Consider the following 14,636-nt stretch of genomic DNA (forward strand, 5'->3'; position numbering starts at 1 on the left):
AAGGTGGAGCATGTTAAGTTCAGTTTTAATGACTTTGTATGGTGCAGGGTAGCTACTAATTGTGTAACTAAAATCTTATTTAAGTGTTGTTTACATTTCACATGATTAATCCAAATTTGCCAAGTAACTAAAGCTACTAAATAAATGTAGTGGAGTACACTATTTACTTCTGAATTGTAGTGTGATAGAAGTAAGAACTAGCACAACATTGACATATTCATGTAAAGAACAAGTACCTACAAAATGGTACTACAAATTACAGTGCTTGATGTAAATGTACTAAGTTACTTTACACCACTGGTTATGTATTGAATTAGTTTCTATCATGTTGTATCCCGAGGGGAGAGAGTGTGTCAGGCAGGCTGTGGGAGGCGGTGTTCTGCAGACGGCAGCAGCAGCAGCAGGGCTGGGCAGAGAGAGAGAGAGACCCAGCAGAGAGGAGACACCGCCAGACAAGGAGGAGGGACAGCCGGGCAACACAGACAGCAGTAAAAATACCGAGCGGTACTCTCGGTGACAGCGTCTGTCAACATCACGGAAACACCCCGGGCACTGTTTTTCCATCCCATGCATTGTTAGAAACAGGTGAGCATTAAGCGCAGCGGGTTGTGTTGTTCTCGGCTGTCAGTGCGCACCGCCCTGCTAACTAGCCGAGGATGCCTCTCTCTCCTCGGCCTGCCTAGCTCCTCTGCTCCCCTCTAACTACCAGCTAAATTAGCCTGCTTTATGTGAGCTCTGACGGTAACTAGCTGTTTGTGGTTTCGCTATAATCCGGTGGGTTAACTCAGAGGTTATGTAGCGCTAACAAGTAGCCTAAGCTTCTTATAATGTTTGACTTGAGGCTTAGAGCCCCAGTGTTATTAGCTAACCATCCCTCATGCTAGCTTAGCAGCACTGCAGTGTTTTGCTCTTTGATTACTTGTAAGCTAGGCAAAATGGCTTTCTTTTAAGTGTTGATGTTTTATTTGTTTTATATAGATGAATTAGAGGATACTTCCTGTCTTGAAAAAATATGATAAGATAATTATCTCCTGTAAACACAACATGTGGAGGAGTTAAGCTCAGTTACATACAGCTGTTTCTGTCTTGTTTCACCAACATCTGTTGACTTTGTAACATCTTATGGGCGGAATATCAGGATGAATGTGACTAATATATGGCAGACTGTTCTCATTATGACATGATTATCTGATAACAGAAAAGCTGGACTCTTAATAACATATGTTGTACTGTATTATAAAGTTGTATGATGCTGTCATAAGTTGTCAAATCAAATACTGAAGAACATTAACATATCCTCTAAGCAGAGGCTTCAGTCCATCTGGACAACACTAATTTACTTGGTGGCCTAAAGATAGAGTTAATATGCATACATGTGTTTGTGTAGAAAATCAAAACAGACTCCTGTCAGGTTGTTAAACTCTTCTGAGAGGTAATGTCAGATTTGTGACTTTGCATATTAGGTTCATACATTGAGTTTATTTAATCTTAGATGAAATGTAACATGCAAAGCGAGGCACTTTAAATATCCGATGCATGCAGTTCGAATCCACACATATTTATTGTGTATTTACACATAAACACATATTTATAATTATTTAGTAGCTTTCCAGTCTAATCATCTGGTTGCCATTGAACAACTCCACTAAAACACCTGCATTTTAGATGCTGTCTTCAATATGGCTAAAATCATTAGCACAGTATCAATAAGGATATTTTCTTATATTGATGTTTGTCTAGATGCGGCATAATAACTTAAGAGGAATCAAACTGATGTTAACTGTAAAGCATTGAACTGTGTCATACATGTATGCGTTACTTTAAGACATGTTCAAATGTACTGTACAAACTGTTGTGTTCGGGTTTTCTTTTGCTGTGTGTGTGGTTTTACCTTACGAGTATTTCGCTTGATTGCCCTTGTCATTGGTAGTCGTCACCATGACAGCGGAGGAAACCATAAATGTGAAGGAGGTGGAGATCATCAAGGCGATCCTGGACTTTCTCCACTCCAGGAAGTTACACATCAGCATGCTGGCTCTGGAGAAGGAGAGCGGCGTCATCAACGGGCTCTACTCAGATGACATGCTCTTCCTCAGGTAGAAGAACTCAACATCAACATCTACACCAAGCCGTCTGGATACATGAACTCCAAAAAAGCTGCCTACTATGAAGCAGAAACAACAGGCAATTGTTCCAGTCATAAAGTTTAGTGTATCTGATAGTGCCCTCTACATTAGGATAATGTAACAATGCTCAGCTGCTGTGGTCGTGAGTGCTCTCCTGAAAGTCAGCCAACAGTGTGTTGCCTGAAACTCTACTCATCTTTGAGTATTAAATACATCTTAGTTTTTCACCTTCTAGTGTGAAGTATTGATTAATAGTGTGTCTCACCTTGTCATGGATCCTTTTATTAGGAAAATACCAGAGCTATCAGGGTGTCAGAGAATCAAAAAATGCATTGCTCTTCAATTTTAAATTATTTAAATCATTTAAGTTACAATTTTGTGGGACACACTAATACAAGGACCTAATTTCATTTATTTCCTGTTTATTACAAATAAACTGTTTTTTTTATTTCCAGGCAACTGGTGCTTGACGGCCAGTGGGATGAGGTCTTGCAGTTCATTCAGCCTTTGGAGGGCATGGATAAGTTTGACAAAAAAAGGTGCGTTCACTGTGTGAGTCCCTTTCAGTATGTTGATGTATCCTTTGTTGATTCTGATGGATCTGATGGACTACAGAAGCAAAGATAGACACAAACAGCATCAACTCAATGTCAACTGTCATGTCTGCAGGTTCCGTTACATCATCCTCAAGCAGAAGTTTCTGGAGGCTCTGTGTGTGAATAACGCCATGTCTGCAGAAGATGAGCCTCAGCATGTAAGTCACTAAACTTCACCGGTTACACAGCCTTGTATTTCCATCTTGTTAAATAGCAGTTGTTACAGCACTGCTTTGTCTTCCCACTGACTCTCACTGGTTGTCATGGCAGTAAACACAAAGGCTCAATCTCAAAGACAAGAAGAGAAGCAAACAGTGTTGCTCAGTATATGTCGTTTAACTGCAGCTCTGCAAGTCATCTGAACAAATCTCACCATCTTTGAGAGAGAGGAGAAGTGTGTGTGTGTGTGTGTGTGTGTGTGTGTGTGTGTGTGTGTGTGTGTGTTGTAGGTGTGTGTGTGTGTGTGTGTGTGTGTGTGTGTGTGTGTGTGTGTGTGTGTGTTGTGTGTGTGTGTGTGTGTGTGTGTGTGTGTGTGTGTGTGTGTGTGTGTGTGTGGTGTGTGTGTGGTGTGTGTGTGTGTGTGTGGTGTGTGTGTGTGTGTGTGTGTGTGTGTGTGGTGTGTGTGTGTGTGTGTGTGTTGTGTGTGTGTGTGTGTGTGTGTGTGTGTGTGTGTGTGTGTGTGTGTGTGTGTGTGTGTGTGTGTGTGTGTGTGTGTGACCTCAGCAGTGGCTGCATTTGCATGCAAGGAGTGACGTGTCTATCGGCCTCACTGCAGTGGAGGATTTATCAGGATTAAGCTGTTTATGTGCGCTTCTGATACTGTGATCGACTGTCTGTCTTAGAATAACCCTTTTAACAGAACATTTCCCATAGTACAGTTCACCTGTGATGTTCCACCCACAAATAAAACTTTTTTTTTTAACCAACTCAGAGAGAAGCTTCTACTCAGTCCTTTGTAACAACCTGAAATGCCTTTTGTGTTTTCTTTAGTTGGAGTTCACCATGCAGGAAGCGGTGAAGTGCCTCCATGCCTTGGAAGAGTTCTGTCCCACTAAAGATGACTACAGCAAACTGTGTCTGCTCCTCACACTGCCCCGCCTCACAAACCATGCTGAGTTCAAGGCAAGAATTATGAAACTGGATCAACAGAAATATTACATTAGTAAAGAATAGAGTATGCTTTATATATATATAATATATATATAAATGTTCTTGTTTGTTTTTTGCAATTTGCTGAGACTCGAAGCTTCAACTATTTTCATTCTCAATTAATCTGCCAATTATTTTCTCACTTAATCAATCAATTGTTTTGAAAATTGTAAAAAGGTAAATCACAGTTTCTTATCATAGGTTTTCAGTTTAATATGATATAAAAACTGAGAAAAGCCGGACATCACCATATATATCAAATATCATATTAATAAGTATTTTCTGCCATTTCTGTATAACATTAACTAAGGATTTATTGATTATTAGGATATTTGGCTCTAGCAGTATTTCTTTTTATTTTCTTGTGCACTTATCTTCAAGTTTAATTGAATTCACTTACAAACAATACAGTGTTTTGTTAATATTTGTACTTCCATGTGTTCATTTCGTATTTCTCTGCTGGCATTCTGCAGGAATGGAACCCGAGCACGGCCAGGGTTCAGTGTTTCGAGGAGGCCTGCAACATGGTGGCTGACTTCATCCCTGCAGACAGGAAGCTGAGTGAGGCTGGATTCAAGGCCAGCAAGGACCGACTGTTCCAGCTGCTGCTAAAGGGAGTCCTCTATGAGTGCTGCGTGGAGTTCTGCCAGGTCTGAACACGTGAAAACAAACACAAAAACTGTGGTCTAAACTAGTCAACAGATGGGTTTGTGTAAAGTTTGCAGACGATTAAACCTACAGTTTGTTGTATCTTATCTCCAGAGCAAGGCGACGGGTGAGGAGATCATGGAGGGTGAGGTGCTGGTGGGGGTGGACATGCTCTGCGGTAACGGCTGTGACGACCTGGACCTGTCCCTGCTCTCGTGGATGCAGAACCTGTCCCACACTGTCTTCTCCTGCGCCTTCGAACAGAAGCAGCTCAACATCCACGTGGACCGCCTGGTCAAGCCCACTAAGACGGGCTACTCTGACCTGCTCACCCCTCTCATCAGCAAACTGTCCCCTTACCCCTCCTCCCCCATGCGCCGCCCGCAGTCTGCCGACACCTACATGTCCCGCTCGTTGAACCCAGCGCTGGACGGGCTGTCCTACGGGCTGTCCAGCCAGGATAAGAGAGCGAGCGGGGGGGAGGCAGCGCCGGGGAAAGGAGTCTCTCCCATGTCGCACTCATTCGCCAACTTCCACTACCCCGGAGCGGGGGGGCAGAGCCGGAGTCTCATGATGGAGAGCTCCGACTGCCACAGCATCTTCGAGGAGTCACCTGAGACGTAAGTGGATTACACTTTTGTCAGTTTCTAGTTTAATGCAATACCTCTGATTTCTCAATTCAGAGATTATCAATTGCCTTTAAGCCAAGGACCTAAGGGATAGATAATTTACCAGGGACCCCCTAATATCTTTCCCTTTGAATGACTTCATGTATGCAATTTTAATGTATATATAAGCTAAGTTGTGTAAAAAAATTAAACAAGAAAATGTTTTGGAATGGTATTGAACATGTTTTTAAAATATTTGAACCATCTCAACAGGGAATACACATTAAAACAATGCATCTTGATCAAGTCAATCAGCTGCAAGCAAGAAAATAGTATAGTCAAATATGAAGAAATTGGCTAAATTGAAGTGCATTTCAGAAGTGGCCCATACAAAACAAGGGAAGTGTGAAGTGAAGACATGACTCTTGAGTTCTAGATTAAATGAAAAGTAGTTCTGGTTACTGTTTTGAATAATATACAATTCAGGAGAATGTGATCTATGAACTATTATAGGTATACACATTTAAATAACAATGAAAGCTCAAGATGGCAAAATAAATATATCATAATAAAAATAAATGTAAAAATAATAAAAATAAATATAAAAATAAATATATCATAATAACTTCAAGTGAATCTAAAAAATGATCCCCCTTGCAGAGCTTCATTGAATCTGTTGCTCTGGTGTGTTTCCTCTGTGCAGGTCACGGACAGACACACCTGTGGATAAGATGATGGGTTCAGGTGGAGCTCAGAGTCTACGTCCTGCCTCAGCGCCGGGCGAGGACGCACCGCCAGCTGACTCTGAGGACAGGAACGAGGTACACTTCTGATATTTAACTCATTAGATGTTTTAAATGTGTACTGAACAAGTGTTTTCATTTAGTTTCTAATGTCCCTATTGTTCTCCCTGATGGGTGTTGCCTACACTGAAGGCCTATATATAGAGCAGTTCTGATGAATGATGTTCAGTTTGTTGTGTCTGAGTCATCCTCCTCCTGCGTGGCACTGCTGCTTAAAGCGATGCTGCATTATAGCTCTGTTGTCCTCTGCCTCTTCATTTGCACTTTAAACCTGTGTGCATGTAGAAAAAAGGTTTGTGTGTGCTGGTATAGACACATGGCAACACAAGTGACTCTTTCTTTGTAGCTGATTATTCACAATGTATCCTCCTTATCTGAGTCATAACTCAAATCTGAACACACAGACATGACACACACATTCTTAGATTCAGTGTGACTTCCAAATGTCTATAAATCAGCTTTCCAATGTTAAAAGAAGGCCTCTTCTGCTCTTTAATATCAAAGGTATAGTAGTTTTGGATTCTCCAGCCAGTAACAAAGGAGATGAGCAGAAACAGGGGGAAATAAAATGTGGTTCTATGAGTCATTGCTCCCCTCATGTTGCCTGTAAACACCGTGTTAACTCGGTGCCTCTCCGTCACCCTAGAGACACAAAGAGGCCGTGAACAGAGGCTCTGTTTTCTCCTCCCCTCTCTTTCTTGTTTTACTCTCTGCCCTCAATCCTGGGCACTGTGCCAGTGTCTCCCCCCTCACAAACATACAGTAGATCTGTTCCCATCAGATTGTGAGGACAGGAAGCAGAGGACAGAGAGGGGAAGTGACCTGTCCTCTGCTCTTAGTCTCACCCTCCTCCCCCCTCTAATACCTGAACTGACAGAAGAAACGCTAGGGCACAATGCTGCCTTTGAATAGAGTTAACAGCAGCTGGCAGTGGGTATGGTGGGGGGATATTACTCTTTGTATGTGCTAGGTTTTCTGCACGTGTCTGTGTGAATGTTTACATGCTAGGGTTCATATTTTCTACTGAGCCCTTTACCTGTTTTCATATTCAGAGCAAATCAGCTATTTAGATCAAATTGCCTAACAATAGACCTATATTGCCAGGTAGTTTTTCATGTACAAGGATTTTTGCATTGCCGTATTGGTGCATATCGTAAATAGAAAAACACATTAAAAAAAAATACATTAAAAAAAAATATTAAAATATACATGAATTTGAAAAAATATTACGAAAAATGTAAAACATTTCTGATCTTGATAGAATAAAATGACAAGAAAAGAATAATTCTATAAAAATATGCAAAATATTCCTGACTTTAAATGGAAGAGCTGTGCAGTTTTGAGGAGTGAAAGTTTTGTGCAAAGGTATAGTATAAAAGGAATATGCACTGTACAGATACAATATACTGTCCCAAAGAAGTGTTAATGTAACGAGCAGAGAAGGATGTGAAGACCTTTTGTGTAACGTGTGTGAACAACCAACTTGAGTTTGGGATTTCTAATGACCCCATGTTCAACCCTCAGCTTCGTGACTCGACGGAGAAGTACGAGGAGTACTACAGGCAGCGCCTCCGTGTGCAGCAGCACCTGGAGCAGAAGCAGCAGCAGAGGCAGCTCTACCAGCAGATGCTGCTGGAGGGAGGGGTCCAGCAGGAGCCCCCGCCCAGCGACATGCAGCACAGCCTCACGGAGAAGTTCCTCAACAGGTACACACACACACACAGAAACCTGAAATGCTCCTCTGTCAGAAAGGAAGTGTTCATCTGTATGTATAGACACCTGTCATGTCATATGGCAAACCTCTATGAAAAGCAGTCCGTCACGCTTTTGTGTTTCAAGCTCGCTAATTATGTGTGGTGTTCAATATGTTGGTACAATAGAGCAGCAGCTGTCAGACATGGAGAAATGGACATAATAAGGCCCTGTAAGTGATGAGCCCCATGTGGGGTTTCCTAGTGCGACACACATCCCCCATAATGCCTTCAGTTCACAGTGCACCATCTGCCCCGGGATGGACTCATGGGACCACTGCACCTTGTTTATTAATTATACACAATATCATTCTCAGAAATAGCACATGTACCTTGGCAACTTAAGCATGTTCCCAAACTATGGAAAGAGGATGCTTGGTTTAGAGTCTGTGACAAAAATGACATGTGTTATTTCTGCTGTGTCAGCAAGACAAAAGCTCTTTGATTTGTCCCCTGAGAGTTCCTCCTGTCCTCCCTCTCCCTGTAGCCTCTGCATTATTCACAAGGCTAGCTGTGAATAATTACAGCATTACTTCAGTTTTCTTTTGTCCTCCGCCCTTTCAGTTTCAAACTAGAATTAGTCGGTCAACAGCCGTGTGTCGACTGAAAAGTAGAATTTGAAGTGGCTTTTTCTTTCTTTCTAAATGGCACGCAATAGGGCTTCATGAAATAGTTTGAAGGGTCATCTCTTCATAAATAAAGTTGACATTTACATTTTAAATCACCATTCTCAAGTTGCACAGCTTTTTTCTAATTTCTCATTTCTATCTTTTTATTCTGTTAAGTGTGATCCAAACATTTCCAATATCTCCAGAGCACAGTCCAAAAGTCAACATCTATTGAAAAAACAGGAAGATGTTATAATTTCTTAAATTCACATGATGTCTTCTAACTAAATATTTAGTTTCAATTCATCTTTGTTATGACAGAATATTGAATTAGTCTGCTGAAGTTTTAATTGCATTTTGGTGCCACCCTATTATGTATAAGAGTTCTATAATAAAATGAGAGAGGAAGAGGCACGGGCAAAAAGAAGTAAAGACTTTCAGTGACTGTGTGTGTGTGTGTGTGTGTGTGTGTGTGTGTGTGTGTGTGTGTGTGTGTGTGTTGTGTGTGTGTGTGTGTGTGTGTGTGTGTGTGATGTGTGTGTGTGTGTGTGTGTGTGTGTGTGTGTGTGTGTGTGTGTGTGTGTGTGTGTGTGTGTGTGTGTGTGTGTGTGTGTGTGTGTGTGTGTGTGTGTGTGTGTGTGTGTGTGTGTGTGTGTGTGTGTGTGTGTGTGTGTGTGTGTGTGTGTGTGTGTGGTGTGTGTGTGTGTGTGTGTGTGTGTGTGTGTGTGTGTGTGTGTGTGTGTGTGTGTGTGTGTGTGTGTGTGTGTGTGTGTGTGTGTGTGTGTGTGTGTGTGTGTGTGTGTGTGTGTGTGTGTGTGTGTGTGTGTGTGTGTGTGTGTGTGTGTGTGTGTGTGTGTGTGTGTGTGTGTGTGTGTGTGTGTGTGTGTGTGTGTGTGTGTGTGTGTGTGTGTGTGCTCCTCAGGTCCATCCAGAAGCTGGAGGAGCTCAATGTGGGGATGGATGATCTGGGAGAGGAGGTGAAGTCTCTGGCTCAGCAGTGTAATGGCAACGGGAACACCCCCGCCTCTGAGGACAATAACAACCCTCCATCTGTGAGCCCGGAGCAAACCAGAGAGGGAGGGGTGCTCAGCAGCACCCCTCAGCGCACCGTGGGGGGGCTCCCGGTCCCGCCTCCAAATGAGTCCCCTGTCGTCTCCCAGAGGTACTTTGGATAGGATTTCTTTTTGTTTTTATACCAGAGTTGTTTTCAGTGTTAACATGTATGCATTTTTGTGCTTTTGCAGTGAGCCTAAACTGAAAGAAAGTCAACTAGAAGACTCTCCAGGCTCCTTATCCCGAAGTAAAGAGGTAGATATGCCCTTTTTATTATTCATTAATTTCATTTAACACACCTTTTCTCTCAGGTTAGCTGTTAATATTGTCTCAGAAACTTTTTTCTAGCACTCTCTGAACTTGTCTGATCCGATTTGAAAGTTGAGTAGATTCCTTGTTGGTTCGTCACAGTCCAAGCTCATGCTGCATCTAATTAGGCAGATTAAACAATGCATATATCATAATGTGGCATCATGCTATTATAGATGTCATAGTGTCAGGATGATCAAAGTAGTTTACACTTCTAATTACATGTAATCTGTGTCCTCGTGTGTTTTAATATGTGGGTGTGTTTGCAGGGCGACAAGTCTAAAAGCCTGTTTGTTCCGGTTCATTCTCTGGAAGACACTCAGGCCATTCGAGCCGTCGCCTTCCACCCGTCTGGGTCGCTCTACGCTGTGGGATCCAACTCCAAAACACTACGCGTCTGTGCTTACCCAGACACGTTAGACACAAGGTAACACAGAGCTCAAGCCACTTATTCTCCTAATCAAATTAACCCTATCTGTTACATATGTATTTATGGTTGATTGTATGAAGCATCACAACAAAATTCACTGGCCATGACATCATGTTGTGATCTTTGCATCCTGCATCCAGTGTAGAATATAGTTGATGATGATATTTTGAATCATAGCCAACTTTTTCTTCTAAATATGAATTATTATTAAACATAACACCTTGTCTGTATGACATTTACATGATATGGCATCCATCCTGTGATGGTAAACATGTATTCAACATGGTTCCTGAAATGTTTGGAGATACTGTTTTGAACAATGGTTCAACCTGACCATGGATCTGCAGACCACTGTTCTCTGTATCATAAATGTGTTTTCCTTTAGTTAGTAAGAAGCTTTTGATAATATCACGTGATCATTCTCAGCAGATGTAGTTGCAAAGTTGTCAAAAAAGTTCAAATTTCCATTTGATTGTGCTTCTCATCTATGTTGGTTAAAACGTAGAGGCTTAAAGTTCAGACCATATACTGTGTTGGACAAATTGGCCACATGTTGACTACATTTTTAGCATCTTCCAATTAACTTGTTTTGTCTCCTACCTGTCTTTCCTTGCCTCCTCTTCCCTTGTCCTCTCCTCAGTGGTTCCAGTCCCCCGAAGCAGCCGGTGGTGCGCTTCAAGAGGAACAAACACCACAAAGGCTCCATCTACTGCGTGGCCTGGAGCCACTGTGGGCAGCTGCTGGCCACCGGCTCCAATGACAAATATGTCAAAGTCCTCCCTTTCAATGCGGAGACGTGCAACGCCACAGGTACAGACAGTGGATACTTGGGGGCGGGGCCTATTGGCACCTCAGAACCAGTCTCATGTGTGTTTATGTCTCTCTGTGGCCAGGCCCAGACCTGGAGTTCAGCATGCATGACGGCACCATCCGCGACCTGGCCTTCATGGAGGGTCCGGAGAGTGGAGGAGCCATCTTGATCAGCGCCGGAGCTGGAGACTGTAACATCTACACCACCGACTGTCAGAGGGGCCAGGGTCTGCACGCGCTCAGCGGACACACAGGTACACCATCCATCTGAACTGAAAACATGAAGGGGTCAGGGAGAGAGTGTGTGTGACTGGTGTGTGACCGGTGTGTGACCGGTGTGTGACGTGTCGTTTTTGTGTTGCTGTTCAGGTCACATTCTGTCTCTGTACACGTGGGGGGGCTGGATGATTGCCTCGGGCTCTCAGGACAAGACGGTGCGTTTCTGGGACCTCAGGGTGCCCAGCTGTGTGCGAGTGGTGGGGACTGCTTGCCTCGGCTCAGGTAAGGCCTGCGTGTTTTTTGACAAATAACTCCATCAATACTTTTAAAAGTTTGAGCCATGTGCCAGAAGAAGAACCACTTCCACAATAGTTGCTGATGCTCTGCAAAGAAATAATGATTAGTTATTTAATGATGACAATGACTCTCTTAGTGGGGATGGGACAATGACAGATTTGATCGTGGATAGATGGATAAATATATTCAGAATCCGTTGGTTCTGGGGAATATCAGGCATCGTGATTAAAGCTGTCTAGCTCTCTATAGAGAAGTAAAAAGCCTGATTTAAAAAATACAGGAATAATTATAGAACAGACTCTCAAAATGTTCCTTTTCTATGTTTTTGAACAAAATGTAATGAAAAGTGATTCCAGTAGTGCTATTTTAAAAGATGCAAGGGTATTTTGATGATTATCTGGGTAATATCAAGAATCGCAATTATTTTGGCATTGTTTCCTGTATTGTATTGTCCAGTCTTTGTCAGACCTGACAGATTTGACTGGTTATCATGTCCAGGTTTTTACATCCACACCCTTTTTTTCCGCACAGGAAGTCCTGTTGCCTCGGTAGCAGTCGATCCTAGTGGCCGTCTCCTAGCAACAGGACAGGAAGACAGTGCATGCATGCTGTATGACATCAGAGGAGGACGGACCGTACAGGTGTATCGGCCGCACTCCAGCGACGTGAGATCCGTCCGGTTTTCCCCCGGAGCGCACTACCTGCTCACCGGCTCCTACGACATGAAGGTCATCGTCAGCAACCTCCAAGGTATGTCCCATCTACCCACAAAGTATTTATTTATTATTTATACATACTGCTTTAATTGTGTTCCCTAACTACTGCAAGAGGATGCTTAGTTTAGAGTCTGTGACCAAAATGACATACATACATGTAGGCTATCCTATTTTATACTCTGACCAAAGGGTCATGCCTGTGTTTGAAAGTCATGTATTTTTGGGCACCTTTAATTATTATATTATATATTGTTTCAAAAGTTTTCTGTTTATTGTGCGTTTGTATATCATTGAAAATTGAATATCTTTGGAATTTGAAAACATTTCAATATAAAGTACAGTATGTACAGTATGCGATGACATTTTTTTCACTATTAGAGATAAATATTGTAAAGTCATAGTATAGTACATCAGCTAAAAAAGTAATTGTGAAGTTTGTCATAAAAAAAGTGTTTAAAAAAAGTCATTGTATAATAAAAAGTTGAGTGATATTTAATAAAACTGTGTGTGTTTCTAGGCGACCTGACCAAGCCGCTGCCTCAGACGGTGGTGGGAGAGCACGGAGACAAAGTGATCCAGTGTCGATGGCACACCGAGGACCTGTCCTTCCTCTCATCCTCTGCTGACCGCACTGTTACACTCTGGACACACAACCCGTAACACACACACACACACACACACACACGCAAAATGACACAAAACCAGTTATAATCTAAAAGACACGCGTCCCCCCATAACACTGCTTCTCTTGCACTCCCAACAGTCACTCCCTTTCAACACACTCCCAGCTTGAACAACACACACGCACGCACACACGCACATGCACACGCACACACACACGCACACACACAGGTGAATGGGCCTTTCACTTCTGTCTGTAGGAAACCAAAATGGATTCAGGCCTGCGACACATAAAAGCACACATATTGCATGTGTTTTATTTTTTTTAAACATCACTCACATTTCATGCTTCACACCCACTGTATTTAACATCAGGGTCACAACAGCAGGATCATTCATTATTTTCAGCGTCATTTCACCTACATCTCACTCCCTACACACACCAGTTTGTTGCTGCATGTCCTTTTCACTGAGGAGTTGTTGAGGTTAGACAGAACAGAGTGCTTTGTTCATGATGGTGCCTTCCTTGAGTTCTCAGTTTCCATAACAAAATCGTTATACAAAAAACGAACAAAGATAATATGGTCATTTTTAAAGATCAACATTTGTTGAGTTATCTCGAGAAGTCCTACATTCCTTCTTCTTTTGCGTATCATTTTCTTACAGCTGCTGTATTGCTGCTATTGTTTGAGGAAGCGAGTTGAATTTATTGTGGAAAATGTATTTTTTTGTCAGAAGTGAGCTTTCCCTATGCGGAATCTGTGGAAGTGATTCTGTTCCCTGTGGGATGTGCTGATGTCTCATGTTACTGTATACTCTGCATCTCTGCATTGCTATAACTCAAATGTGTAAAATAGCTTGTGCATTTGTTTTACATTTAAATCAGTGTTCTTGCTCTGAAGCTGTTACAGTGTGTTGCGATGGCTTGCTTGCAGTGGAAGATCAATATTATGTCAGCGTCAAAGGGAAATACTAAGTGTGATTTGTGGTTGAGAGTCCTAGCATTCAGGTTGGGAATCTTCAGTAAGCTTTGGTTAGTCTCCTGTAACACTTTAACGACAGTAGGGGGCAGTCTTTGCACGTACTGAGGCTCTAACCATATGCACAATGAAATCTGAAAGGAAGCACGGGTGTTTTGATATTTATTTAGAACCAGTATTTGGGGCATATGCATTGTACTATTCTTTTGTTTTTTACATGCGCACTTTTGTCTTTTAACTTTGTCTTCTAGTACTGATTTACTTACAAAGATGCATATTTTATTTTGATGTATTGTATATATTGTTTTAACAAATAAGGCCAAACTAAAACGTACATAGATTTATTTATTTCAGTTGACTTTATGTATGTACAGTTATTGTTTTTGAAATGCTAGTGGCTGTTGTGTTTAGCCTTTCTAATTCTTGTTTTTAAAAAGTGACTTAAATTAATTCAAGCTAACTCAAGTCTGACTGCTGGTACGTTCAATAAAGTGTCTTTTACACAAGCTGGATCTTCTGTGTTTAGTGGAAATAAACAGTTCATTCAAAGAAAAGTCAAAACAAGATGCCTACATGGAAGAGGCTTTATTCCTCTGGCCAAGTACAAACAAACAAAGGGCTGTACAGGGGTTAAATTCATTATTTTATCATACAGTTCGCTTAAAAATACTATTTTATTATTCTGACCGTGGTAACTTTTAGGCCCCCCTTTTAAAAATACATGGAAAGAGTGCTGCTCCTCCCTGACTCAGACACCACTTTGAGAAAACCACATTTTTTCATAGTGGTAGGACGGCAGTTAACAAAAAAATCATAACAATCATAAAAGTACAATAAATACAGACACAACTGTAGAATTGTATTTAAAAATACACATAGGGTGAAATGAAATTTGTACAAAAGGATACAAAA

At 41.8% G+C, this 14,636-nt stretch overlaps 1 protein-coding gene across 1 annotated transcript; it reads left to right on the forward strand.

Moving 5' to 3' along the window:
* Positions 1–419: 419 nt before the first annotated feature.
* wdr47a (WD repeat domain 47a) lies at positions 420–14,436 on the forward strand. Its single transcript, XM_034137708.1, has 17 exons — positions 420–585; positions 1,931–2,096; positions 2,582–2,665; positions 2,796–2,880; positions 3,713–3,844; positions 4,345–4,521; positions 4,634–5,139; positions 5,831–5,948; positions 7,455–7,636; positions 9,212–9,451; positions 9,534–9,597; positions 9,921–10,078; positions 10,722–10,891; positions 10,975–11,145; positions 11,261–11,392; positions 11,939–12,157; positions 12,641–14,436. Exons 2-17 carry the CDS (start codon positions 1,939–1,941, stop codon positions 12,781–12,783), a joined length of 2,739 nt encoding a protein of 912 aa, XP_033993599.1. The 5' UTR covers positions 420–585; positions 1,931–1,938; the 3' UTR covers positions 12,784–14,436.
* The last annotated feature ends 200 nt before the right edge of the window (positions 14,437–14,636 follow it).

This window comes from Trematomus bernacchii, unplaced genomic scaffold (assembly GCF_902827165.1).
Source record: "Trematomus bernacchii unplaced genomic scaffold, fTreBer1.1, whole genome shotgun sequence".
Classification (NCBI taxonomy): Eukaryota; Metazoa; Chordata; class Actinopteri; order Perciformes; family Nototheniidae; genus Trematomus; species Trematomus bernacchii.